Below are 27,650 nucleotides of genomic sequence, written 5' to 3'. Positions count from 1 at the left end.
TGATTGATTTATTTTCTGTAGATAGCTGTAGATGCATGAATCAGGATAATGTATGCAGTCAATATTGCGGAACAAACCTATACATCACTGTCAGAGTTGGTTCCAGGTTGACCATAGAAGACCACCCTTTTTTGATTTTCACATATTTGCAGTATTTTCAAGCATTATTCATGAATGTGCATATCATTTTCGTCTATGTGTTTGCATTGCCCCGTTTAACAGTATAGCCAAATTAAGCTTAGTAATGCAAGTCTATGGTACAAAATAAAACATCATCAAATGTACTTATAAGCCACTTTAAAGTGAATGTAAAATTCACCAGAGTGTAAAATGGCAATTTAATTTCGTCCAGTGATCACTTGTGGCTTGATGCTTAAGCTACCAGTTACTTCCAGTGATTATGCTAAGCTATACTAATAATTCTGATCTAAGTACTGAAAACACTGAGAAGAAAATGATATGCACATGCATGAATAATGCTGGGAAACACTTCAAAAAAATCAAAAAAGGTGGTCTGTTCTTTTAAAGGGACACTAGGTAGGATTAAAAGGTTAGCTAATTACTCTCTTGAGTAAGCCGATGCTTAAATGAGTCATTAGTAGGTGAACTGTTACTCTCCTGACAATTTTCATGGTACGCTGTCTGAATTCTCCACATGTCACTTTTGGCACACAGAGTGTCATGGGGGGGAAAAAAACTTCTCACAAGAAAAAAACTTTTCCTGATGCAGGAGACATATTCACATTTCCATCAACTGTTGGTATTCTTGGATGAAAGGCATTCACACCGCGAGGGGAGTTTAACAGCATGTTTATATGACAGTGTAGATTTTGAGACTGGCATGCTGCAGGCACCGCGCAAACTCATACAAACTGCAGAGGACAACTTTTAAAAGTGCATTCTACAAAGTACAACCCTTCATACACAATTGCACAAAGAAACATATACGTACATACCGCACACTCTGACATGTTTGCCATAGAGAAAGGAGAGTTTTTGATGTGATGAGGGTTCTAACTTCATAACCGGTAATGTGCCCCCCACAGCTGCTCCATATTGGCTGGACAAGCCCGAGAACCTCGTCCTGGGCATGGACGACAACGGCCGCATGAGATGCATCGCCCATGGCAACCCCAAACCCTCTATCCAGTGGCTGGTGAACGGGGAGCCCATAGAAGGTACAGTAGGACTGGGATGGGGATGGCTCTCTTGGGTGGCTCTCTGTCTCTATCTCTGTCTGTCTATGTGTATTAAGATTAAACATATTGGTTCTTCTTCTCACCCAGTGGCCCTTGACTATCCAAAACCATACCATCTCCCACACCACCAGTATTAGGACGACAAGCACTCACCTCACCACACATCACGTCCCTCTACTGCAGACCATCACATGCCTATCCACCTTATTACAACACCCATTTACCCCGCCCATTTCAGAGTTTGTCATGCTCCCACTGCATTTCCTGTCCAGGAAGGCTGCCCATAGGCCTTCTGAATGATTTAGCATTAGCAACTGCTGCCAAAATAGTAATGGTAACCATGGAAAATAAGGTGGATAAGCGGGGCATATTTCATCCCCCAGTCGTGACACTTCTGATGTTAATGTTTGTGTGAATGAGAAGTTTTGATTTTGATTCTTAGTCGATGGCCACTCTATTCGCAGAGCCTTACAATGACTCCTCTCAAAACATGACTGACGGTGGTGAGTTTGACCTCTCGTTGTTTTGCTGCGTCTCCCTTGGCAACTGGCTGCCAGGAGACCGCCCCGATGACCTTCTAATGCTCAGCTGTACCACCTGCTAACCTGTTAGCCTTAACACGCGTGTAGTCCAATACTTACTCCAGTTACGTCCTTCAAGTCATGCTCCCACTGCATTTCCTGTCCGGTAGGGCTGCCCATAGACCCTCTGGATAATTTAGCATTAGCAACTGCATAGAGCAATACTACACAAATATGCCAGTAACGTTCATCCATTCACACCACTAGGGGTCATTTTCCCTAGTCTTAGGGTGACCTCTAGTGGGCAGCTGCTGCCACATGCCACTGGGGCAAAGAGATTAGATAAAAGAATGTAAATGTTTATCCCATTGTGAGGAGTTCTTCTTTACAATTCCTCAAGAATTAGACCAACTTAAAACATGCTCAGCTTCATCTTCATAAAACACACGGTTACTATAGCTTTTTCATTACTCTATTTTATGATGTATTATTACCTACCTACACCAAGGAGGTTATGTTTTCGGTCGCATTGGTTTGTCTGTCTCTTTGTTTGTTTGTCTGTCTGTTTGTTTGTTTGTCAGACAGCAGGACATTTTGGTGATGATGCGGAATACGATCTGGATCCAGTATTTCTTTTAAAGATTCTTCACCATTGCGAATTGTGACATTACAGTTTTTAACTGCACAAAAACAAAGCAGAAAGACTTGGAAAAAAATAGGATGCAACATAGTCAAATGTTCTATCAAGCAGCTTCCTTGGCGGAGGTCTGCACTCTCTGAGTGCATTTCTAGTTGGTATTATTTTGTGGTCCTCAGTCCCTCATCTGGTCGGCTGATTGCAGGTTCTCGGCCCAGCGCGTCGCGAGAGATGCAAGGGGACACCATCATCTTCCGCAGTGTGGGGATGGGAGACAGCGCCGTGTACCAGTGCAACGCCTCCAATGAGCACGGCTACCTGCTGGCCAATGCCTTCGTCAACGTTTTAGGTGAGCCATATTTTTATATCACGCACCAATCTGCACCACACCACGGCATTTTAGTGGGCTATCTGTATCCCCTTGCACTGTAAAAAAATACCAGTGTTAAAATAACGCTTACCGAGTTCAAATTGACTTGGTTCACAAATTTAAATTGTGTTAATATTAAGTGCTGTAGAGTTGAAATTACACTGAGCGCCTGCAGAATTTTGACTTCATAATCAGGGTAATCTGATCCTCCAAAGTGTTGTACATACTCTATCTGGATTTGTATAAGTTCTCTGAAATATTGACACCCCATTTTGACATGCTCCTGGCAGGATCTCTCTCTGTCTGGTACCCCATGTTGGGAGACACTCTGTTCTCATGGCTCAAGCACTAACCTTTCTCTCTCTCTCCACCTCTGCCTCTGTCTCTGTCTCTGTCTCTGCCCAGACATGGCCCCGCGCATGCTGGGTCCCAAGAACCAGCTGATCAAGGTGATCGAGAACAACCGCACCCTGCTGCATTGCCCTTTCTTCGGCTCCCCCGAACCAGTCCTGCGCTGGTAAGCCCCCCATTAGGAACATTACTAAAGCATTGCATCCAACATATTGTCCTCATAAACATGTGGTAATACAGAGGCCCCCTCAGGAATATTACTTTGTATTGCATTAGATCCAAGTTACTATTATAATTACACATGTACAGAGCAAGAAAATGCAGTTCCTTTGGCTCCCCCATCCCTGTTTGGCGCTGATGAGCCCAGGGGTCTTACTGATTCATTTGGACCCATGCATTACTCATGGAAATATAAAATTATAAAATGATGCATACTAAGATTGTTTGTACCGTGTGTGTGTGCCTGCATGCGTGAGTGAGTGCCTGCGTGCTTTTGTGTGTGTGAGTGTTTGTGCGTGCGTATGTACTTGTGTGCATTTGTATGCATTTGTACATGTGTGTGTATGATGCATGTGCATTTGTATGTGTGTGTGTGTGCGTGTTTGTGTGTCTGCGCGTGCACACTCAGGTTTAAGAACGGGCTTGGCAGCGGCCTGGACGGTGGCCACTACAGGTTGTATCTCAACGGCACCCTGGCCATCAGGAGGGCACTGGCGGAGGACCAGGGCACATACACCTGTGTGGCCAGCAACATGCTGGGCCAGGCGGAGAACCAGGTCCGGCTGGAGGTCAAAGGTCAGCATGCATTACAACACATACAATGTGACCAGACAGAAGAGAACAGGCCACAAGTAGGTGCAGTGGTGGGAAGGTGAAATTAGCCAGCATGAACATTGTGACTTCAAATTCAATGGCAAAATAGCACAACCCAAATTCATTTTTTTAAAAGCATGCAGCAAGCATGATACTCAAACCATGGAGGTAGTATAAGAACTGGAGAGAGTGAATAAGTCCCGCCTCCAGTCATTTCAATGGGAAATGCTAGACTAGTGAATTCAACCAGCAGCAAGCATGATACTCAAACCATGGAGGTAGTATAAGAACTGGAGAGAGTGAATAAGTCCCGCCTCCAGTCATTTCAATGGGAAATGCTAGACTAGTGAATTCAACCAAAATTGAAAGTTTTTTCAGCTTCCAAAACGGAGTTATTTCCGCCGACAGTTTACTCAGCCAATTAGGTGCCACGTTACTGACTTACTTACGGTAGACCAGAAAGCTACAGTATAGGGAAAACGAGCATTGGATGCATGGAGGTGCCCAACCACAGACCTGTAAAGGTCTGTGCGCCCAGCACTAAACCTGCGTACCCACCAATCATCATGAGCGAAGTGGATGTAGGAAATGCGAAAATGGCGACTTGCTAATCAGCGAAGCTAACCAGCCAAATCCTGCCCCCCTGAGTCAAGCTACTGCCCCACTGGACAAATATCCTTGTCTGTTCTCTTGCCATTGGCACAGAGTAAGGTGAGAGCAGTCATTCTGGTGCTGCCTTGTTATTCCATTCCTCTGCTCAACAAAAGCCAAAGGGTAGATTGTTTTTGTCAAATTAGGTTTAGACTGGATGTTGAATTTACGTATAACACCGTCACTCACTATGACAAAGGTCAAGGCAATTTTCTGTATTTCCTATGTTTACATAGTTACGTCACGTTGGCCAGTCTTTGTGAGTCTCTCTTTGAGGGGAACTGTTATGTGTGGTTGGTCTACAGAGCCCACACGCATATTGAACGCCCCGGAGCACCTCTCCAGCACGCGGGGAGCGACGGCACGCTTCAACTGTCGCATCAAGCACGACCCCAGTCTGAGCATCCAGGTCACCTGGCTGAAGAACGGCGAGCCACTCAACCTAGCCTTCTGGAGGTAAACATCTGCCCAACCCTGTCCAGTCTGCGGTAGATACTGTTTGTGCATTAACCTTTCGAGCTGTTATGAATTGGTCTGTGGTCCTTGTAGATTTTTACTATAATATTCTACTCCAGTCTACACTAATATGGCGAATTTGAACACAGAATACACAACTTTTTGAAAACAACAACCGAAATCAAACAACCACCGAAATCTCAAAATACCAGTTACCTTAATGGTAGAACATTCTGTAAACAATTTATAAACGATAGTGTGAATTCTCTGCACTTATTCAAAATGGCGGGATATTGAGCAGGCAGACACAGTCACTTGGTGGTCAGATGCAGTCTCTAACCTGCCTGCATGGAAGCACTAAGTGAGAGAGAAGAAATACACACACACACACACACACACACACACACACACACACACACACACACACACACACACACACACACACACACACACACACACACACACACACACACACACACACAGTAGCCCTCTCATGCTGATTGGATCGCTGCCTGTCATATTCACTTTTTGGAGGAAGCGCTACCTACAACATTGCTATGACATTTCCAGGAGTCCTAAGTAACAGATTAAGACATGGCCATTACCATTTCATTGGCAATAAAGCTATAACATGGACTCCGCATGAGAGGGTTAAAGCGTTTTCCTTCTCTGTACAGGATGAAGAGGGATGACGAGTCCCTGAGCATCTACAACATCAACGAGGGAGACGAAGGCACCTACACCTGCCGCGTCACCACCGAGCTCGATGAGGACTCTGCTTCTGCACGCCTTACAGTCCTGGGTAGCCACACACACGCACATGCGCGCACACACACTTGCACACTTGTGTATACACACACACACACACACACACACACACAAGCAAAGACACACAAGCACACACACATAAGCACACACACACACATACAAACGTGCGTGTGCATACACACACACACACACACACACACACACACACACACACACACACACACACACACACACACACACACACACACACACACACACACACACACCACACTAGTGGTAAGTCTTGTAGTGTGTTATTAGGTAGAAAATTGCTTTCAATCTCCCTCGCCAAGTAATCACAGTGTCCTTGTATTGTCTGTTCACAAAAACAATCATAGTAACCCCTACTAGTAGAAGTACTTTGTGTCTGTAGAGAGTGCTATATAAATGAGCTATACTTACTTGTACTTGATTATTAGATAGTATTCCTCAGAACTGATTTGTCATTGACCATCTGGGTTCAGGTCAAACTACAAGCTCCCGTCCTTTCCCGGTTCTCCCGTCCTTTTGCCTGGGACTTGCCCCGCCTCCATGGAGAAACCAGACAATAAGGTTTCCCGTTCTGTCAACCAGCACAGAACGTCTTTTGAGGGGCTTTCTCACCATTCCATATGTTGGTTGCGGATGAGAGAATGACCTTTGAATAGTGTTTTTGCAAGTTATTGAATAAAACGTCCATGTCAATGACATTGAGCCCACGAGACTTCAAAGAGGGAAGGACGGATGGGAGGAGTTAGTTTGACTGGCGCCCTATTTGCTTCGCTAACGCTTTACTAACCAATGACACTGTGTCCTTTTGACCCCCTTTGACCTGTCTGACAGAGGAGGAAGCTTTGTCCCCTTCCCACCATAACCCCATGCTACCAGGTAACCCTTACAGTACGTCTACACTAGACGATCGTCTTCCACCTTCACCCCTCACTGGTGAAAATTTGATTGTGGGGTGCTTTGAATAGCAATATAGATTGTCTGTATACCCCTAATCTAACCATAACTCAGTCAGTGTTTTAGTGGAACTTATGTTGACTACATGGCCATGTTAATAAATGTAAGAATATAGTAGTTCGTTCTAAGGAATTGTATTGTAAGTAAGGATATAGTAGTTTGTTCTAAGGAATTGTATTGTAAGTATAGTGTAATTGCAGATATATGATGTATAATGTAGCATTATTCTCATGTCTGTTCCCATTATGGACAGCTCTCTCCATATGTATTTTAAATATCACTTATGTATGTCTGTCTTTGTAATGTATTTACATTCGTAAATGTATGGGTTTGAGATCATTTTGTCATGGTACATAAGTAAGTGGACATGAGAGGTCAGTTTGGTGCCAGTATGCAGTAAAAACTCAGGATATATGTGTGTCCCTACAAATGACTGCTATTTTTGTACTGCATGAACCATGAACACATTTTGCCACAAATGAAAGAGCTGACATTGCTGTCTCTACGTTTAGACCGCCCAGAGGCCCCCAAAGACCTGGAGCTGTCCGACCCGCTGGCCCGCAGTATCAGACTCACCTGGGTACCTGGCGATGACAACAACAGCCCTATCACAGGTGGGATATAGCAAATATGCAGACACTTGTGTATACAGTAGACGGACATTGAGAATGATCCTCTCACTCACAATATATTAACGTGAACTTGAGTTAAACAAAGTCCCTTTCAAACTCCCCACCAGGCCCTTTGTTGTTCAGTGGGTACAGTACTTTGCTTCCCACCATAGGTGCAGGAAAGGGGGATGCAGTGGTGCATTCGCATCCCCACTTTTGGGCTCCCTGAATGAGGCTTTCTCAACTTTTACTGCAGACAAATGAGTGGAGTGTAGCAGCACTAACATTGTTAAAGCGATGGTTCGGAGTAGAATCACCCTAATGCCATTTGAACCGTGACACCCATCCACCTTTACACCCGAAGTGTTTTCTGCCGCAGGCTTACATCAACAGAGTTGCCGTGTTATTCGATGTTTATTCCGGATAGCTTGACTCAAGCGCATATGGATACTGGGCACCGTCTCCAAACTTTCCCCACAAAAATAAAATGTCATGACACCAAACTTCTACAGTATAACAAATGTGGTTTGTACTCACAAAAAGATGAATTTGAAACTTTGTACATAGTCCAGGAGTTTATTAGTAACAACACACGAGACGATTAGCTTTTCTGCTGCTAAACATCCGTCAACGTCACTTCCTCCAGCTGGGACTTTGTTGATGGAAACAAATACACGTGAGTCCGGAAGGCGGAAAACTCAAAAAGACAGCTTGCGCTACAACTAGAAATTAACCACTTCGGATTTAAATTTTACCACGTTTAATAAATAGAAGACGATGCCACACTCGTGCATATATCCTGGCTGTGGACTAAAACACAAACCTTACAATAAGTGGACAGTCCCAGCTGGAGGAAGTGACGTCGACGGATGTTTAGCAGCAGAAAAGCTAATCGTCTCGTGTGTTGTTACTAATAAACTCCTGGACTATGTACAAAGTTTCAAATTCATCTTTTTGTGAGTACAAAACACATTTGTTATACTGTAGAAGTTTGGTGTCATGACATGTTATTTTTGTGGGGAAAGTTTGGAGACGGTGCCCAGGATCCATATGCGCTTGAGTCAAGCTATCCGGAATAAACATCGAATAACACGGCAACTCTGTTGATGTAAGCCTGCGGCAGAAAACACTTCGGGTGTAAAGGTGGATGGGTGTCACGGTTCAAATGGCATTAGGGTGATTCTACTCCGAACCATCGCTTTAAGAAATAAAGAATCAAGAAAAACAATGTGCACCACCACTTAGAAACTCGTTCAGGCGCCCTTGCTTCCCGCACAGCTTTGCATCAAATTTTATTTCAGTTCAGTTTCAATTTATTTGGGATCATGTGCAATAGAAACATGAATGTACCAGAGTTAGCCTCAGGCTACTGTAATGTACATCTGCTGTCCCTGGCAGGACATAAAACACCAAAACATACGAACATACACATAAATACTGCCAAAAAATCACTCACACACGTGTCCCCTAGTCTTGTAGATGATTCGGTCCTAGGGTACTTTCTAAGTGTTGATTTAACACTGCATATATTTGCTGTGCATCTTTCTTTTCACCTACCTGTGCTAAAGAGTTCCTGGTGCAGTTTGAGGAGAACCGTTGGGAGCCTCGTAGGTGGCAGAACCTGTCCAGCCACCCCGGCCACATGAACTCCGTGCTGCTGGAGCTGTCGCCCTTCGTCAACTACCAGTTCCGGGTCATCGCCATCAACTCTGTGGGCCAGAGCGACCCCAGCGAACCCTCCGCACGCTACCAGACCAGCGGAGCAGGTGAACAAGTGGTGACAAGGGGAGAGGAACAGACAGATGAAGAAGGAGGATATAGAAATAGAGGGGAAGAGGGGGGCGCTGTGGCGCAGCGCGCTAAGCCCCCCACATTTGGGCTTGCATGCCCACCCACGGGGACCCCGGTTCGAGTCCGGCCGGCCAAATTAAGACAGAAAAAGCCTGTAAAAAATATATTTTTTAAAGAAATAGAGGGTAAGAGGGCTTGAGATGTATCACTGATGTGTGTGTGTTTGTTTGTGTGTGTGTGTGTGTGTGTGTGTCTGTGTGTGTCTGTGTGTGTGTGTGTGTGTGTGTGTGTGTGTGTGTGTGTGAGAGAGATAGAGAGAGAGAGAGAGAGAGAGAGAGAGAGAGAGAGAGAGAGCGAGAGAGAGTGAGCGAGAGAGAGATAATGCATTATTATCTGGCAGTGTTAAACTTTCGAAGATCAAAATGCTGTATACTGTAGTTTAATCCACATGTTGACGTGCCTGTGGTCTGACTTCCTGTTGTGATGGCCAATGTCTTTCCTCAGCTCCTGACATTGCTCCTGATGACATCAAAGGAGTGGGCTCCAAGAAGAACAACATGGAGATCACCTGGAAGGTTTGTCAGCGCACACTGTTGGATACTTGTACATTAGTGAACACGGGCTTGTGAAGAGATGACTGGGTATTGATTATCGCAGTGTTTCCCAACCACTGTGCCGCGGCACACTAGTGTGCCGTGAGAGATTGTCAGGTGTGCCGTGGAAAATTCTTGTTTTAAAAAAAAAACAAAAAAAAAACGAATTCATTATTATCAGCAAATAATGCCTATATGTCATTAGTGTCTGCTGTTGACTGGCGTCCTAATCATGTAATAATTCCTTATCACTAGGTGGCAGCAGGTAGCGAATTGCATTGTAGTAGCTGTCAAATGAAGGCAAATGCCGTGAGCTCGAGTCAATACAAAGAGTTATTTCATTTGGATTTAGGACTACCGGTACTTGTACGTGGGATGCAACGGTACCGATTCCATTGTGCTTGGTATGTAAACGAAACACCCGTCACAAAACAAGAGTGCAGACTATTTTGTTGGCCTGCGTAAGAAAACAGAGAACCAAGCAACATTTATGAGGGAAAAAAAGGTAAACGAGAGAATCCTTAAAGCTAGCTACCACGTAGCTGAACTTAGCTAAATCAAAAAAAAAGTCACACAGTGGTGGCAGAGACGGTACCTGCCTGCAAAGCCATTGTAAATGAGATGCTTGGACCTGAAGCGATTAAATAAATAGCCAAACTCCCTATCTCAAATAACACAATGTCCAGACATTGATGACATGTCTGCTGACATCGAAAGTTTGGTTTTGGAAAAGATCCGTATCCGTGAGAAATTTGCGTTGCAACTTGACGAGGCTGATATTAGAACCAGTGGACATGCGCAATTCCTGGCCAATGTGCGTTTTGTGGATGGAGACGCAATCAGAAAAAACATTCTATTTTGCAAGGCATTGAACAGAGATTGATAGGCCTATTAAACATGCATATTCATATTGTAACAGTGAAATCTTTACAAAATATCATTGCTACTGAATAAGCGTTATTTTCTGTATTCCTGCAAATAGAATGCTTTTGGACAGAATAACAATTTGTAGGCCTAAATAGTAGCCTAGGCCTATTTTGAAGTTTAGCTTCCTTAAGAATCGGACATGTTAAGTGCACTTTTTATTTGAAAGAGGACATTTAAAAGATGATAAAAAAAAACGTGTTTTTTTTATTCCTATTCAAGACACTTTTATAAGAATGACTATAGGCCTATATTGTTAGGCGGCTACTATAATTTGTTTTCATTATTTCATAATTTTTGATTAGTATTTCAGTATACTAGTTAGTCTGATCTGTTTCCTGTAAATTGAAATACAAAATTATGGCAGTAGGTTGCCTTTTTATGACTATTTTATGTTGACTCAACTTTGTTTATTACATTTTCAGTGCTGTACATTCAATATTATTCTGTTATTGTGTGTGTGTGTGTGTGTGTGTGTGTGTGTGTGTGTGTGTGTGTGTGTGTGTGTGTGTGTGTGTGTGTGTGTGTGTGTGTGTGTGTGTGTGCGCGTGTGTGTGCGCGTGCGCGTGTGTGTTGTGCGCACAGCCCCTCTCAAACATTCAGATGAATGGGCCCAGCATCGTGTATGAGGTGTCATGGAAGAAGAAGGATGCAGAGGAGTGGGACTCAGTCAACACCACACACTCCAAGCACGTGATCCATGACACAGAGACCTACGAGCCCTTCCACATCAAGGTCCAGGCCATCAACGACTTCGGCCGGGGGCCAGAGTCTCCCATGGCGCTGGGCTACTCTGGAGAGGACTGTGAGTGGCACCCACTTGGAGCTGTAGCTGTCCCTTGTTTGTCCTTTAAGTTTTGCATCAAATCACAAAGGATAAGCTTTATAGGACACAGCGCATAATGGCAGTGAGCGTTACTCTACTCTATTACTCTCGTACCCACTGGTAGCTGCCCCTTTTTTATTTTTTGACCTTGAAGTTTGGGACAAAGTCGGCAAAGGATAAGCTTTGTAGGACGCAACACATTATGCCAGTGGGAGTCTCCCATAGGGTAGGGCTATTCCGGCGTGGGCTGTAAGTGGCACTCACTCGTGAGTAGCTGTGCCTTTTTTGTAAGTTTGGTACAATGTCAGCGGGATGAATGAGCACATCACATACTGTAATGCCTCTTTTCCACGGCTGGTTTTCTGATAGGCCTACCGCTCGACACAGCGTGACTCGGCCGCCACTTTTTGCTTTTCGGTTGGCCACGACACAGCTCAATCGAAGAACAAAAAGTGGTGGCCAAGTCGCGCTGTGTCGAGCTGTAGGAGTATACCCACTTCTAAATTTCAGGGATTTTAGTATACCCACTTAAAATTGATTGATCCATTGTTTTGAATAGCACAAATATACGTATACAGTATACCCACTTAAAAAAAAATCTCAAATATACAGTATACCCACCATAAAAAAGAAGACTACACCACTGGCTGGCTGACCCGTGGAAACTCCCACCTACGTGCATCTGTCCATTTTTTCCCTTTAAAATTTAGCATAATGACATCAAAGGATTGGATAGGAAAGGGCAGAGCCATGGAATTCAGAGTTGTGATTTAGAGAATTACTACAACCTGCTGTGGAAGCCACTTACTGGCACTGACAGCACTGTGAGCAGCCCCAAACAGGGTGGAGCCGTCGATTTTGTGTAGAACACATGAACCATAGTGGTCAATGGGAGTAGCCTGACTCTCTATAGAGGGTGTTCTTGTCTTCACTTTTATTCTTTACATTATTACATTTCAACTGTGCACTTTATGAGTGTCATCAGTGTCTTTATATTTAATTAATTGCTAATTAAAAATTGCAAGTAGACTTATAATTTTTGCCATATCACCCACCCCTAATTGTTCATTTATCTTGTTCTGCCTTTAGCACTGGTGCTTAATTTCCCATCTTTCTCTACCATCTACTCTCAGTCTGCTTGTCCTTTGATAAGGGGTCACAGCAGCCAGTCCTAACTCCGGTATCCACCTTCTGTTTTTAGATCCCTCTGCTGCCCCAGGCAACCTGAACGTGTCCAAAATCGACAGCACCAAAGTCAACCTGCACTGGGATACCGTGGAGCCAAGCAGCGTCAACGGAGAATTCAAGGAGTACCGAGTGAGCAACCCAGACACAGACACACACACACACACACACATGCGCTCTTTCATGCACACACACACACACACACACACACACACACACACACACACACACACACACACACACACACACACACACACACACACACGTGCACGTGCACGTGCACGTGCACGCTTGCTCATTCACTGTCTCGCTCACACAATCACACTCTCTCTCTCTTTCTCTCTCTCTCTCTCTCTCTCTCTCTCTCTCTCTCTCTCTCTCTCTCTCTCACTCTCTCACTCACACACACACACACACACACATATACACACACACACACACACCCTTGGCAATTGCAACAGGATGATCTGATACATTATTGTTTCAGGGAGGAGCACAATGACTTTGTACTGACTTTCACTCGACTGACTGATGTTTTTGTCACAATGCACCTGTGTGTGTGTGACGTGTGTGTGTGTGTGTGTGTGTGTGTGTGTGTGTGTGTGTGTGTGTGTGTGTGTGTGTGTGTGTGTGTGTGTGTGTGTGTGTGTGTGTGTGTGTGTGTGTGTGTGTGTGTGTGTGTAATGTGTGTAATGTGTGTAATATGTATGTGTATATATACTGTATACTGTAAGCAATGTACTGCATGTGTCTGTGTCTGTGTGTGTGTCTTGTGCAGCTGTACTACTGGAGGGAGAGCAGCCTGGTGAAGGGGCTGAAGGTGAAGCGTGAGAAGCAGGCCAAGGGCTTCTTCAGCTCCTCGGGCACGGGCATCCTCACCAACCTGGTGCCCTACAGCCACTACACCATGCACATGGTGGTGGCCAACAGCCGCTACGAGGGCCCGCCCAGCAACATCGTGGAGTTCAAGACCAAAGAAGGAGGTAATTATGGACACCGAATGAATGGGATCCTTTCATGCGATCGCCCATTTTAATAAAATTGTCGAGCATCAAAAGATGCGTAACAGTATACATCGAGGAAAGTAAGCGCATAAGAGGAAGAAAGTAAATACAATGAAACTGCTTTGCAATTGCTAAAATCAGGAAAAATCAATGGTGGTATTTACTTAGCAATTACAACAGGATAAGACATGTTCTGATGTAGATCACAATGTCATCCTACATTCTACAAAGACTGATGTCTGTTCCTACACTTGACTGACTGATGCTTGTGTCACAGTAAAACACAACCCATCTGTGTGTGGCACCAATTAGAAGGATGTACATGTGTGTGTGTGTGCGTGCGTGCATGCATGTGTGTATCCATGGATGTGTGTGTGTCTGTGTGTGTCTGTGTGAGCGCACATGTGTGTGTTTTCATGTGAGTGAGCAACCGTGATTTTGAAATGTCCTCTGTGTGATGTGTGGTCTTCAGTCCCAGACTCCCCGCGCTTCTTCAGACTACAGATGAGGAGCTCTTCTCTTATCCAGCTGGAGTGGGACAAACCCCTGGAGCCCAATGGCCATCTGATCGGCTATATGCTACAGTACTACACAGGTGAGTCCGGGCTTCAACGTTTCATGGAAATGCTTACCCACAAACCTCCAGGAATTGAACCATGCAGGTAAACTCAAAGAATGAATAATCAGAGAACACCACACGCTGAACGCCGTTACAAACGCAGAGTATTCCAGTTTCAAAAAAAGATTGACAATTTGGGTAGCGAGTTCCGGAATCTTCCGTTTACATGTTTGGAACAGTGTTCTGCAACCGGCCATATTCAGATTGCATAAAGACTTTACATGACTTGTGCGCATCTTATACAGCCATCATTCACATGTAACTGCTCACTCATTAAAGTTCAATTTTTTGGGGGAACAAGCAACTCCTTTTTTCACAAACATGAGTTATTCTCTCTAAAAATACAGAATAAGACGTGAGCAGTAGTCTGTGAACAGGTGAGTTTCGTTTCAGCTTCATTGTGCCGAAAACAGTTAAGAGAAAGCACAGAAAGAAGTCACAAAGAATTGTCTCAAAGTCCTTTCTTTTTCACCGGTTCACGTGATTATACAGACATTTCTATTTTGCTGCATGGTTTGGATGGAACCATTCATTCTTTATTCTACAAGCTAATCACAGGTTTGCGATAGCCTGGTTTTCATACATGATCTCACTGTACTAATGTCGCACAGACATTCTGGAGCTGCATAATTAAGCACTAATTAATTGAGTGTGTGTGTGTCTGTGTCTATGTCTGTGTTTGTGTTCAGTGAATGAGACGATGGTGGGTAACCGGCAGATTGAGAACTTCCCGCCTAACGTGACGTCCTACCGGCTGCCGCTCCCCAACCGCTTCACGCGCTACCGCTTCTACCTGGCGGCCCGCACTCAGGTCGGGGCGGGGGAGATCTACACCATCGAGACGCCAGACTTCTCCAATGAAGGTGAGCTATCACACACATATGTGCACACAGAAACACACACACAGACACACACACACAGACAGACTCGTGCGCGTCATCCTGCATCGTCCAGCACTCAGGATTCGAACTCGTAACCTTCCAGTCCACGCAGTAGTTTGGCATAGGAGGCACAGGTATGACACCATTGATCTAAAGGTTTGGACTGATATCTCGGCACTGCCGCATGGGAGGGAGGTTTACTAACATTCTACTACAGAATTCTGTGACTTTAGCACTCGTTATACACACACACACACACACACACACGGACGCACGCACGCACGCACGCACAAACACAGGAAAATTCCTTTAGTTTTTGGTTTGATAGAGCAGTGAACCTCAAGTTGTCTTTCACTTTTATGGCTGAATCTTCTTTTTTCCTTTATTCCCTTCCTTCACTTGTCAATTTCATTGGACTTGGCTGCAAGCATGTTATAATCTCTGTATTTCACAGCTGACTGTGATAACTTTCCATGAATGTTGTGAATGGTGTGACATATCATACAGCTGTAACTACCTACAGTTGTCAGCAGCAGTCGTAGTGTATGCGTGATCTGCCAGTGAGTTTGTCTTTTTCAGGTTTTTTTACGTGAAAGTGACTGTATACCTTCAGACACGCAACTTGATCAATTTGAACAGCAGACGAGCAGAGTGTGGGGGGGTTGGATATGAAGGGCAGGCATTGGGAGTGTGGTGGGAAATGGAGGGCTTTTCTGGCAATGAGTGCTCACAGTGCACACTTAAAGAGTGTAAATGTAACACTGTTCCAGTTGGTCCTGCTCTCTTAGTGTTACTGCTACTGTTACTGTGCAGAGAGCGGGGTAACACAGAGCGTGCAGCAGTGGCCCCAGGGGTCCCCCTAGGCTGTGCAACACTGGGCTAACAAGTTGATGAGAAGGGGCTGAGCCTGTCTGACAGTGTTCTTCAGCTGTCTTCTGCTAACTAACACCTTCTGCCAATCAGGTGCCATGTCTGAGCGCCCAAGTATCCTTCCCTTTTTCCCTTAACTGTGTCTGTCTCCTGCTCTCACTCTGTTTCTGTTTCTGTTTCCTCTCTCTTGTTTGCTCTCTTTCTCTGTCTTACTCACTTCATCCTGCGTTTCCCACTCTTCTCATGTGTCTTGTGTGCTATCCCAACGCAGTCTCACCCCAAGTAGTCAATTTCTGACTACCTTGGACCAGACAGCAATTTTTGACGTCTTGGGTATTCCTTCCACGTCACATTTTGACTATGTGGCCTAACCCTAAACCTATTCCTAAACCTAACCTCAATGACGTTATGCTGCCACAAGGGGCGCCTTTGAGGACATAGTCATTTTGACGTGGAAGGAATACCCAAGACGTCAAAAATTGCAGTCTTGGGGTGGCAGTACTTTTGTCATTGAGTAGTCAAAAATTGACTACTTGGGGTGAGACTGTGTGCTATCGTCTCCTGCTTTTTGCCTTTTCTCTGTTCAAGCAGTCTGTCAACACTGTCTGTATTCCAACAGCTGTCTTTTCTCTATGTATGTCTGCTTTAGTGTTTGTTTGTTTGTGTAGACTGTGTTTGCTCTTTCTTATGAGTGTCTCCTCTTCTTCCTCTTCTTCTCCTCTCCTGTCTCTCCCCTGACAGAGATATACCAGAGCTATACCTTCCAAGGTACTGATTTCTCAGCTGTAGGTAAAGGGGGTTAGACTGCCTGCCTGCTTCTGTCTTGTCTTGTCTGTGTGTCTATCTTGTCTGTCTTGTTTGTCTTTCCGTCTGTCCTTGTCCCTGTTTCCATATGATCCTATTCTGCATATGATTCTCCTCAAGACTTGCATGAATAATAAGCAGATGCCACACAACTTGATCATCTTCATGCTGCAGTTATAGCCATAATTATGTTCTGTATGTGACATGTACATTTCACATCTTTTCTGAAACTGGCAGTCACACAAGTGCATTCACTTTTAATGGCTGCATTCACTTTCAGTGATTTTTGCTGGCCTTGAAGCTTCAGGCATCAGTTTGAGAATACAGTATACATGTACACAAAACAGCCAGTTGGTTACTTTGAAAGACGTACAAGTATTAGAATGCCTGCATTTCACTAGCCTTGTTCCTTGAGGCTACCGGTCTAGATTTTCAGAACTGTATATGTTATTTCCAATCATTATAGTGTCATTACAATCAACATTTTTAAGCAGGGCATCATATTGGATTAGTAAATGACAGTAAAACTTGCACTGATGGGACATAAATGCACCTTCAGTAGTCATCCTACTTTAAAAAGTTAATTTTTTTCCTGAATGTAATGCGTTCAGGGATACGGCTTGATGGCACACTTAAATGCTGCAGAATATGTGTGTTGTGTGCTCCCTTTCTAGTGGATGTAATAGGAAGCTCATAGGGAGACTTGAACTCGCTCCACTGATTTCCGACATGCCATGATCCCTAATCGCACTCTGTCTCAACCCTGACGTCAAACTCTCATTTTTTTATTCTTTGCTCATCATGCTGTGCTTGTTCAGCATTCAGTCAATTGGCATGGATGAATTGTAACAACACATGGTGCAATTCTGCTCACTCAGTCCACTGAATTTACTTGTCTTGTTATTGCTCTGGTAACAAGTGCGGTCATAGCTTGAGCGTGACACCAAGCCATACCAGAATTTGCACTGAAAGCATGCACTACACAGCAGGTATTTTAAGGGTATATTGCTAATCTGTTGCCGTCACGATGTGGTAAGTATGGTACACTAAAATGGTCTGCTTGTTAAAAAACACTTCCTGGAGATGTCCTCAAGGGGGCAGTGGAGAGTCACAATAGAGTTTTCTTGGTGGAATAGGAAGCATGCAAGACTTTTAACACCGTTGATGGGATGGGGAATTAAGCACTTTTTATTTCTTTATTATTTACGGACTATGCTGTCAGGGGCTCTCCACACTTGCTGCCTGTGATCATAGGTTCCTCATCTCACCGTTCAGCATGTCAGCATAAGGCTCAACCACCTCTTGTTGGGACTTTTGGAGGGATTTTGTACTCCGAGGACCATCCACTGAGCTGTCTCTCACCGCTGGTTGCATATCATCCTTAGGCCGGCTTTGCTTGTTAACCTGCTCACCTGACTGTATGTGCATGTGTGGGGGGCTGGAGTGCGAGCGGGGTGAGGGTCAGCATTCTAACATTTGAGTCCAGATATCCGCGTCTAGGTCTGGGTGAATAAGACACACAGTGTGCTGTGAAAGCTGCGGAGCTCCCTGTGTTAAGCTCAGCTTGAGACCCGGTAACTCTTCTCAGAGGCATGACTGCCATCAAGTCATAGCTGAGCTGCTTCCCCTCTGCCTGTCTGTCTGTCTGTCTTTATGTCTGTCCACATCCATCTGTCTGTCTGCCTTGTGGCTGTATGTCTGTCTGCTTGTCAGTTCACATTAGCCGTGGCCATTGCACCGCACACAGCTCTCTCGCGTTTCATTTTGGGCATGAGAGGGAGACAAAGTATTGGCATGCTTGCTCTTATCTAACTCAACCTGACGCATAGGGGCCTGGCTCTATGCTCAAATGCGGACGTACATACATTCAGAGATTTCCGTGAAGTCCTGTGTGGGAAATCCAGCCCTAAAACACTACCTCCTTATCCGTTTCGAGGTTGGAAACGTGTCATTTATCTGGTTGACTGTGTAAAATTGATTGGATACCTGAACGTGGACTGCAGGTATTGCAATGGCCCAATGTGCATGACAAAGATGATGTACGTATGACAACGTGTAAAGCAGGGCTGCCAACTTATGAAGACTGCCATTGTTGAAAATGAACAGATTTGTCTTGTGACCTGGTTTGCTAACAACTACTGGATTTCTTTGTAGTCCCGCACGCAGCCTTAACAAACTGCAACGCTATCCTGACCAAGCTGTTTGGGTAAGCTTTGTATGTTCTGCGTGAACGATATAGTGTTGTGGATCTGATTGGTCATGATCATTTCTAAGGTGGACAGCTATCTGAGATTTTCAGATAGTGTGTACTCCATGTAGAACGACTGACATACAAGAGATACAGTAGTATGAAGAATAAATAAGAATAAATAAAAACAAAGTAAGATTAAAACATAAAGCATAGTGTGGAGTAGTCTACAGTACTGAAGATTTGAGTTGGCAGCTCTGTGTTCAGAAAACTGGCCTTCCCAAAACAAACGATTAATGATGCAGTGATCAATTAATTAGACTATAGAATATAAATAATATGGTCATTATCCATTATTACTTCCTACCAGACTACAATATGTTTCTTCATTCTGGAATAAATCATGAAATAATGAACTCCTTTTAAGTGCAAATAAGAAGATGCTCGTCCAGTTTATCCCAGGCCTGGTTTTGGGAATCCCACGTGTTTTCCGACTCCCTCCTGTTTGTGGGTGTGAAGTGTTCTTCTCTCTTCTAACATGTCTTGTCTTCTTTCCTCCCTCCGGTCTGTAGATGAGGATGACACGGTGGTCCCAACAGTTCCAATGCGACCCCCCACTACCATCCCAACCACAACCATTAGTATCACCACTACCACGACTACTACCACTGTAGCAACAACTACAACTACAACTACTACAACACTCGCTCCCACCCTCGCCCATACCACCCCTCACGCCCGTATGGTGCCTCCCAATCGGGTGGATCCGGGTACAAACAACGCTTCCCCTCATTCACTTTCGAACAAAAAAAATATATAAACAAGTATAATATAAGTGTATTTCGTAATGTACTGTATAAGTATATTATGCTTTCACTCAAGTGACCAGCGTCTGGTAAAGTACATGATGAGGCATTGATATTATTGAATCAGTTTCATCCTTCTTTGAGCAGATTTCAGTGTATTTCAGTGTGGTTGTTTTGTTGTTACACAGTGAGGTCCCAAGGCAAAGAGGCTCTTAAACAGATTGTTTTTCTTTATGTAGTTTTAGCTAGAATATCAGTGTTGGCATATTAAAAGAAAGGGAATCAAGGACATTATTTATCTCTCTGGTAATCGAATTGATAAATGATGACAGGAAGTTAGTGGCAGCAAAATAAAAGCAACTAGAAATCGCTACTCAACCACCACCAAGGCACCCCTGAATTAGATTATCGTCAAAAAAGAATCAGCTTTCAACTCTATATGTCATCATATTCCTGCTGTTCAAATTTCAAAAAGTCATGCTGAAACTGAACTACCGGTAGCACTAGATATTCCATGCATGTTGCACCATAGCATCCACTGTGTTGACTAGCCCGCCCAGTTTTGGCAAATGGCATAACAAACTTCACCTTCCAAAAATCAGTATAGGTAGAGCTCATGTTACATTATTGTGAAATCCAAAAATATGTTTTTAATTACTCAAGATAGATCAAAACATTACCAAAATAAAATCAACCTGAACCATGGTCCTCATCAACTTACTACAGTACTCAGTACATTACCACAGTGCTACAGTACTCAGTACTACTGTACTACATTTTCACTAAATGCATTGGTGAATCATTGTGCACACTTACAAACCCTCTTGAAAAAAATACCTCCTTGACTGAGATTAAAAAAAAAAAAATGCTGAAAAAAAACAAGTGCTATTGCATTACTTGGCCATAGCTGTTGGCAGGTACTGTATGGCATCAGTTAGCATTCTGCTGTTTTTTTATTCATCTTTAATTCAACGTTAACAAATTAAAAAAAAAAACTTGAACATTAAGAAAAGAATAATGAACATTTCCTACATGGACTTGTCATCAGCGAGAGAAGGATTTTCTTCTGAATTTAAAAAATCTACAGTGTTTGGTGGTGATGGTGGTTGTGTTGGGTGGGGGTGGGGAAGGTGCTGGGGTCTGGGAGGGGGGGGGCATGGAGGGGGGATGTGGTAGGTGGAGGCTGTGTGGGTGTTCTGTATCATTTTCAAAATGATAAACAACAAATGAGGGAAAAAACATTAATAAATGTAACAGACCTTTTGTTTCTTTAACCTCTTTTAGATGGCAATACCACTAATACTAATGCTGATAGGCTATTCATACTAATACTATACTAAAATTGCCTCTTTAATCATTATTCAGTGTTATCGCGGGCTAAATAAGTGATTTTCAGTTTATTTTAATTTCATACAGTGATATCATTGATCATTCCAGCTGTGAGGCATGTTTCAACTCTGGACGTCTCTCTGACCTCTTCTGTGTAGCCACCCCTGCTCCGAAAGAGATCTGGAATCTGACGGTGGAGCCTAACAGTAACTATGCTAACGTCAGCTGGGAGCACAACTTCCCCGCCGGCAGCAGCGAGTTTGTGCTAGAGTACACCTTGCAAAGTAAGAACCAGAACCAGAACCCAATGGCTTGGACCTTCCATTGGGAGCCATTGTGCGTTTTGAGGCAGTCTGTTGGAGACCCAAACCACCTCAATGACAGCATCTACTAAACCAAAATGAAAGCATATAATATGCAGCAGAACCCCGTAGTTTTAAGCATCGAACTGATCTGCAGCATGTCCGTCTTAGCTGCATACAGTACATGCTACAGATTTGATTTCTGCAGCCCCTGGATGATTGCATGTTATATCTGAAGCTCCTTAAATTACTCACTACTGACTACTGTATGCCCCATGTTCGCCATGCCTAATGTTCATGCGGTCACATATACAGTAACGGACACTTGAGAAGGACATGAAGAGAGAGAGGAGAGGCAGGGAGCGAGGGAGGGAGGGAGGCAGGGCAGGGGTAATGGGGTGTCTTGAGTCTTCAGCCGAGACTGTGGCTCCCTTTAGAAAGCCCAGCTCCAATCAGGTGGCACAGAAGAATGGGGAGAGAGATTGGAGTAATTGATACCCTCAGAGAAAGTGTGAGACAAAGAGTGAGACAGAGCGAGATAGAGGGAGAGATAGAAAGGGTAAATGGGAGGGGATGAGAGTACAGAAAAATGATTTTAACTCTTACCTGTATCCCTGTTTAAGACCATTATCAATATAGTTGACATCACTTTTGTGTTCACACATGCTGCATCAAATTGGTAATAATTTTACAATCATTAAAACAATCCATCTGCAGTATGTCTTGCAAGCAGTATGAAGACAATACTACTTGTATAGCCGAAGAGAGATGTTTCAGGTTTTAAGGAGTTATCCTTTGTTAAACTACCATTCCAGCTCACTCCTCATGTGCCTCTCAATCTCACACACTCATCTCTTAGTCTTCATCTCTCTATCTCTCTCTCTCTCTCTCTCTCTCTCTCTCTCTCTCTCTCTCTCTCTCTCTCTCTCTCTCTCTCTCCCTCTCTCTCTCTCTCTCAGCCTGCCTCCGTTCTCTGTGCCTCTGCACTTCCTGTCTCTTTGCTCTCAAAGTGCTTGTCAGTATGCCCTGTCTCCACCACTTCATGTTGCCTGACTGCCACGCTGGGGCCGGCCGCCTCCAATGCTCTGCTTCCTGGTGTCTCACTCACGCTGCTTGCTATGCTGCTCATGGTGTTCACCCCGCTTATCAGCTTTCGCCCGAGAGACGGAGAGGGAATTGAAGCCGAATAGCGCATAGCTGCAGTTAGCATGGTGTTTTGGGGGCTCATCTGAAGGGAGCCTGGCAAGTGCACCCTCTGGCTGGCTCACTCGTTTGGGATGACGAGTAACTCTAAGCTCCTTGTTAGTCGGAATGTGGATGCAGACTGCTTTTCCTGGTCCGCTTTTTTTTTTTTAAATCACAAGGCCGTATGGGCTTGCTAAGAAGTCGCTGGGCTGTATGGTAATGAGGAGTCTAGATAATGACTTATGCTGCGTTGGCTGCATCATTACGGTGGTAATATGCCATTCTGTTTAATGTCTGCCTGCAAAATGGATTTAACCCCAAAGCCAAGTGACACATTGTAGTGCATGTGCAAGAAAGAAAAGTTACGACTTTGAGGCTGAATGACTCGACCGTAGACTTGGCTCTTCCTACTTGACTCTCTTTACCATAATACCAGTTCCTGGCTTTCCGTTCTTCAGATACACTCTTTGGTATGATGCTTTCAAGACACCGTCCCCTCCATGGCCCTTTCTAGACTTGCTGGGTCCCACCGAAGCTTGTTTCGTTTCTTTCTTTCTTTCTTTCGTTTATCACCACCTTCTTGTTTTCATTCATCATTTCTTTGTCCGTCGTCAATTTCGTCTACTCAACTTGCCTAACTGCAAGCCAACTGCATGACGGTGCATGATGATGCCAATGCTGGTTAAAGGCCTTTTGGCATTTCCAAAGTCATGCATGCTCTCATCGTGTGGCGTCTCTCATATTTTGAAAGGCGAGCACATTCGTTGGGCTGTGTTGCCATCTGCCAGCGAGATGGAGCAGTGCTTCATGGGTTACTGAGACATAGCGTTCCTCCTGTTTCATTTAGGATTCCAAGCACCTGCCAGCTAATGGTCCTTTCTGCCAATTTATGCAGAAGGGAAAGTGGTCAGTTGATTGACTTAACAGTACAGCACCATATTTATCCATCATTTCAAAATTATTTTTTTGGTTTTAGTAATTTTGTTGTAGTATGTATGCATTGTTGAGCATTCTCAACATGGAGACTCAAATAGTCAGGAGGTCTGCTGCTCTTGTCTCAAGAGATCTTGCTGAGATCTTCTCGTTCCCATGGAAGCAGGTGACGGTCCATGCAGCAGGGGCGCTGCTAGAACTATTTGAGCCCATGACAGATTTCATATCATTCAGTAGAATAAAATACAATGATTTCCTTATTATTTTATTCTTAATTTCATTATTTTGTATTATTAAATACACTTTAAAGGGCCCTCTGTCAGTGGCGGGCCTTTAGCTTCGTGCTACCTGTAACTTTCCACCCCTGCCGGCGCCCCTCCATGCATGTGACCTGTTGTGCACTGGAGTCTTGGTGGGAGCATGGGTGAGATGGGGCGCTCTGTCCCCCTTCCCACCCCCTGTCTCCGCACGTTTGATGGGCATTCGTCCTCTTGTGTACGTATGTGTCCCAACTTCCTTTCCCATTCCTGAAGGTACCAACAGTCGGAAGACGGTGTCGGTAAGCCTGCCGCGCATTAAGCTGGCTGGTCTGGTGGAGGGTGCAAAGTATCAGCTGAGGGTGTTCTCGCACGAGCAACACCACATCAGCAGCCCCTTCGTCACCTTTGAGACCAGCCGAGGTGAGCAACAGAGCTGCCTGCCACAGAGCTGTACAAGACAAGAGAGTACTGTACAATTTGAGTTCTGCATAGTTTGCTGTCCGAGTGGATCTAAGCGCAGCAACATGACTACTGGGATGGTAGGCTTCTGGTGTATTCTTTAGCAGCTAAAGTCTGGTATATATCAATAAACATGTTTGCGGTATAGTTCTACGCTCTAAACCTTAATAGCACCTTCTAGACTTCGTCTACAAACTGTGCAGCACATTTGATATTGCTTTGAAGAACTATTTATGGAATGCTGAACCCCGTTTATAGTAAAGACATTTTTAAAATAAAACAATGTTTGTGCATACTTGTGTTGGCTAGTGTGTATGGCTCCAAGTTATGGCCATCATGCTGTGTGGTTTTTTAAAGTGTTGTAGATATGTTTTCATGTTATCAACAACTCACAACCACCCTCCACCCTATGTTTCTCGTTTCATTTGAGGACACTTTTTTTGTTTGGCAAGTGAAGTCAGTGCATAATGATACAATGGAACATTTTGATGTGTACGTTATATGGAATGACATAAGAGTGAAGACTCTTTAAGCTGTGAGTGCTCTACAGTAGGCTACATGTGTTTCAATGTAACCACCACTGATGACCACCACATGACAACACTATATGGTTATTATTTTCTCAGGGAATCTTGTTGTAACTGATAATCTGTAAACTGATAATGTCACATTTGTTTTTTTGAAACAAAATTATATATATTCTAATATTATGTATAATGTACATGTATTCATTTCTAAATAAAAGTATATGATATGATATGATATGATATAATACAGTGCCCTCCATAATTATTGGCACCCCTGGTTGAGATGTGTTTTTTAGCTTCCAATTATTTTATTTTTTTTCTAAATAATATGGGACCTTAATGGAAAAAAAGACAAAAATCCAACCTTCAATACAAGTGCATTTATTCAGTGGGGAAAAAATCCCACATAAAGAAATAATTATTTGACATCAAATAATGTGTGTCACAATTATTAGCACCCCTGGTGTTAATATTTTGTACAACCCCTTTTTGCCAACAAAACAGCACCTAATCTTCTCCTATAATGTTTCACAAGATGGGAAAAGACAGAAAGAGGGATCTTCAGCCATTCATCTTTGCAGAATCTCTCTAAATCATCCAGAGACCTGGGTCCTCTCCTCTGTACTCTCCTCTTCAACTTACCCCACAGGTTCTCAATGGGGTTGAGGTCAGGGGACTGAGATGGCCATGGGAGGAGCTTGATTTTGTGTCTGGTGAACCATTTCTGTGTAGATTTGGCCATATGTTTAGGGTCATTGTCTTGCTGAAAGACCCAGTGACGACCCAGCTTCAGCTTTCGGGCAGAGGGCAACAGATTTTGATTTAAAATGTCCTGGTATTTCAAAGCATTCATGATGCCATGCACCCTAACAAGGTTCCCAGGGCCTTTGGAAGCGAAACAGCCCCACAGCATCACTGACCCACCCCCATACTTCACAGTGGGTATGAGGTGCTTTTCAGCATGCGCATCTTTCGTGGTACGCCAGACCCACTTAGAGTGTTTGTTGCCAAAAAGCTCAATCTTGGTCTCATCTGACCAAAGCACACGGTCCCAGTTGAAGCCCCAATACCGCTTGGCGAACTCCAGACGCTTGCGTTTATGATTGTGAGTGAGGAAAGGTTTTCTCCGTGCATGCCTCCCAAACAGCTTGTTGGCGTGTAGACAGCGCCTGATGGTTAATTTGGAGACTTTGTGACCCCAGGATGCTACCATTTGTTGTAATTCTGTAACAGTGAGCTTTGGAGATCTTTTGATTTCTCTTACCATCCTCCTCACTGTGCGTGGTGGCAAAATAAACTTGGGTCCTCGTCCAGGCTTGTTTACCACTGTTCCAGTTGTTTTGAACTTCTTAATTATTCCTCTCACAGTGGATATGGGCAGCTGCAGTTGAGTGGCAATCTTCTTGTAGCCTCTGCCTGACCTGTGAAGGTCGACGCACATCTGCCTCACTTGTATGCTGTGTTCCTTTGTCTTTCCCATGTTTAAGAGTGGATAAGAGAAATGGCCTCGGTGTCACGTCATATTTATACCCCAGGGAAACAGGAAGTGATGAATTACTAATTAAATGTTCCTACATACTCTGGTAAACTTTGTAAACTACTGTAGAAATGACAGAAATGCTTCAATTATATTTATTTCCTGGGAATTGTTAAGGGTGCCAATAATTGTGGAACAGGTGATTTAATGAAAAATAATTATTTTTTAGTCAGGGATTTTTTTATTTTCTTACAATTCATTTGAGTTGAAGGCTACATTTTCCTACAATTTTCAGTGTGACAGTATTCTTCTGCAATAAACACTGAATTTATTTTAAGGCTTTTAACACATCTCAACCAGGGGTGCCAATAATTATGGAGGGCACTGTATGTTTCTAATTCACTTTGTAGTTTTGCTTTCAAAGAATGAAAGCCATGTCGCACCTCACTGTCTGGCTCAGCACAAAATGGCCGCCAAAGTGATGCCTGACTGATGTCTCACTCTCTCTCTCTCTCTCTCTCTCTCTGTCTTCCTCCCCTCTTTTCTTCTCTTTCCCCATATGTTTGTCACCTGCCCTGCTGTGCCTGCCCCCCCCCACCCACCACAGCCATCACCACAGACTCGGTGGACATTGCCACTCAGGGCTGGTTCATCGGCCTCATGTGTGCGGTGGCCCTCATCGTGCTCATCCTCCTCATAGTGTGCTTCATCAAGAGGAGCCGGGGAGGAAAGTATCCAGGTTGGGCGGCTTACCTTTACTATGTTTTTGCTGAATCTCCTCAATGATTACTGTGTGGACTCCCCCTCCCACCTCTTTGGCTTTTTGACAGTGTTTTGACGGCCGGGCCGGGCCGGGCCAGCCAACCTGTCAAAAGGTACCTGCGCTGTCTCCCCACGCACTCTGACTCCCCCCACTGTATGAGGGCGGGGAGTGGCGAGATCCAGCAATCACACAGTGCTTCTGTGGAGCTCTCTATCTCTTCACCAGCTCTCCAGAGCCTCTCATGTTTGAGTTTTTTTTTCATAATCATTTTACAGTCATTAAAAGTTTTACAATGTTTTACATTGAAGGTTTTACAGTCAATCAGCAATGTTCCCTGCATTAAACATCTGTCTTTTCTTCTCTCTAGTGAGGGATAAAAAAGACCTCCCTCTAGATCCCGTCGACCATAAGGACCAGGATGGATCCTTTGACTACCAGTAAGTTTCAAGGATTTGACTCAGTAATGTGCACTTCTGGTCATGAATTAGAAATGATGTGTTTGTGTGTATGTTTGTTGGATATATTAGTTTGGACTGGCGTGTTTTAGTAGAAGCGGAGGTGTG

General features: G+C 44.1%; 1 protein-coding gene across 1 annotated transcript in view; it reads left to right on the top strand.

Moving 5' to 3' along the window:
- nfasca (neurofascin homolog (chicken) a) overlaps positions 1-27,650 on the top strand; it is a 100,974-nt gene that overhangs the window by 63,353 nt on the left and 9,971 nt on the right. The window contains exons 11-26 of the mRNA XM_063215381.1: positions 1,047-1,178; positions 2,563-2,706; positions 3,133-3,244; positions 3,707-3,873; positions 4,848-4,998; positions 5,676-5,800; positions 7,263-7,364; positions 8,930-9,127; positions 9,657-9,727; positions 11,255-11,474; positions 12,697-12,812; positions 13,459-13,663; positions 14,157-14,279; positions 14,993-15,166; positions 26,932-27,063; positions 27,455-27,524. Coding sequence (XP_063071451.1) covers positions 1,047-1,178; positions 2,563-2,706; positions 3,133-3,244; positions 3,707-3,873; positions 4,848-4,998; positions 5,676-5,800; positions 7,263-7,364; positions 8,930-9,127; positions 9,657-9,727; positions 11,255-11,474; positions 12,697-12,812; positions 13,459-13,663; positions 14,157-14,279; positions 14,993-15,166; positions 26,932-27,063; positions 27,455-27,524 — 2,242 coding nt within the window. The remainder of the gene's footprint in view (positions 1-1,046; positions 1,179-2,562; positions 2,707-3,132; positions 3,245-3,706; positions 3,874-4,847; positions 4,999-5,675; positions 5,801-7,262; positions 7,365-8,929; positions 9,128-9,656; positions 9,728-11,254; positions 11,475-12,696; positions 12,813-13,458; positions 13,664-14,156; positions 14,280-14,992; positions 15,167-26,931; positions 27,064-27,454; positions 27,525-27,650) is intronic.

Source organism: Engraulis encrasicolus, chromosome 14, assembly GCF_034702125.1.
Source record: "Engraulis encrasicolus isolate BLACKSEA-1 chromosome 14, IST_EnEncr_1.0, whole genome shotgun sequence".
Classification (NCBI taxonomy): Eukaryota; Metazoa; Chordata; class Actinopteri; order Clupeiformes; family Engraulidae; genus Engraulis; species Engraulis encrasicolus.
The sequence above is the reverse complement of the archived record's forward strand: the minus strand, read 5'-3'. Positions and strand labels throughout refer to the sequence as shown.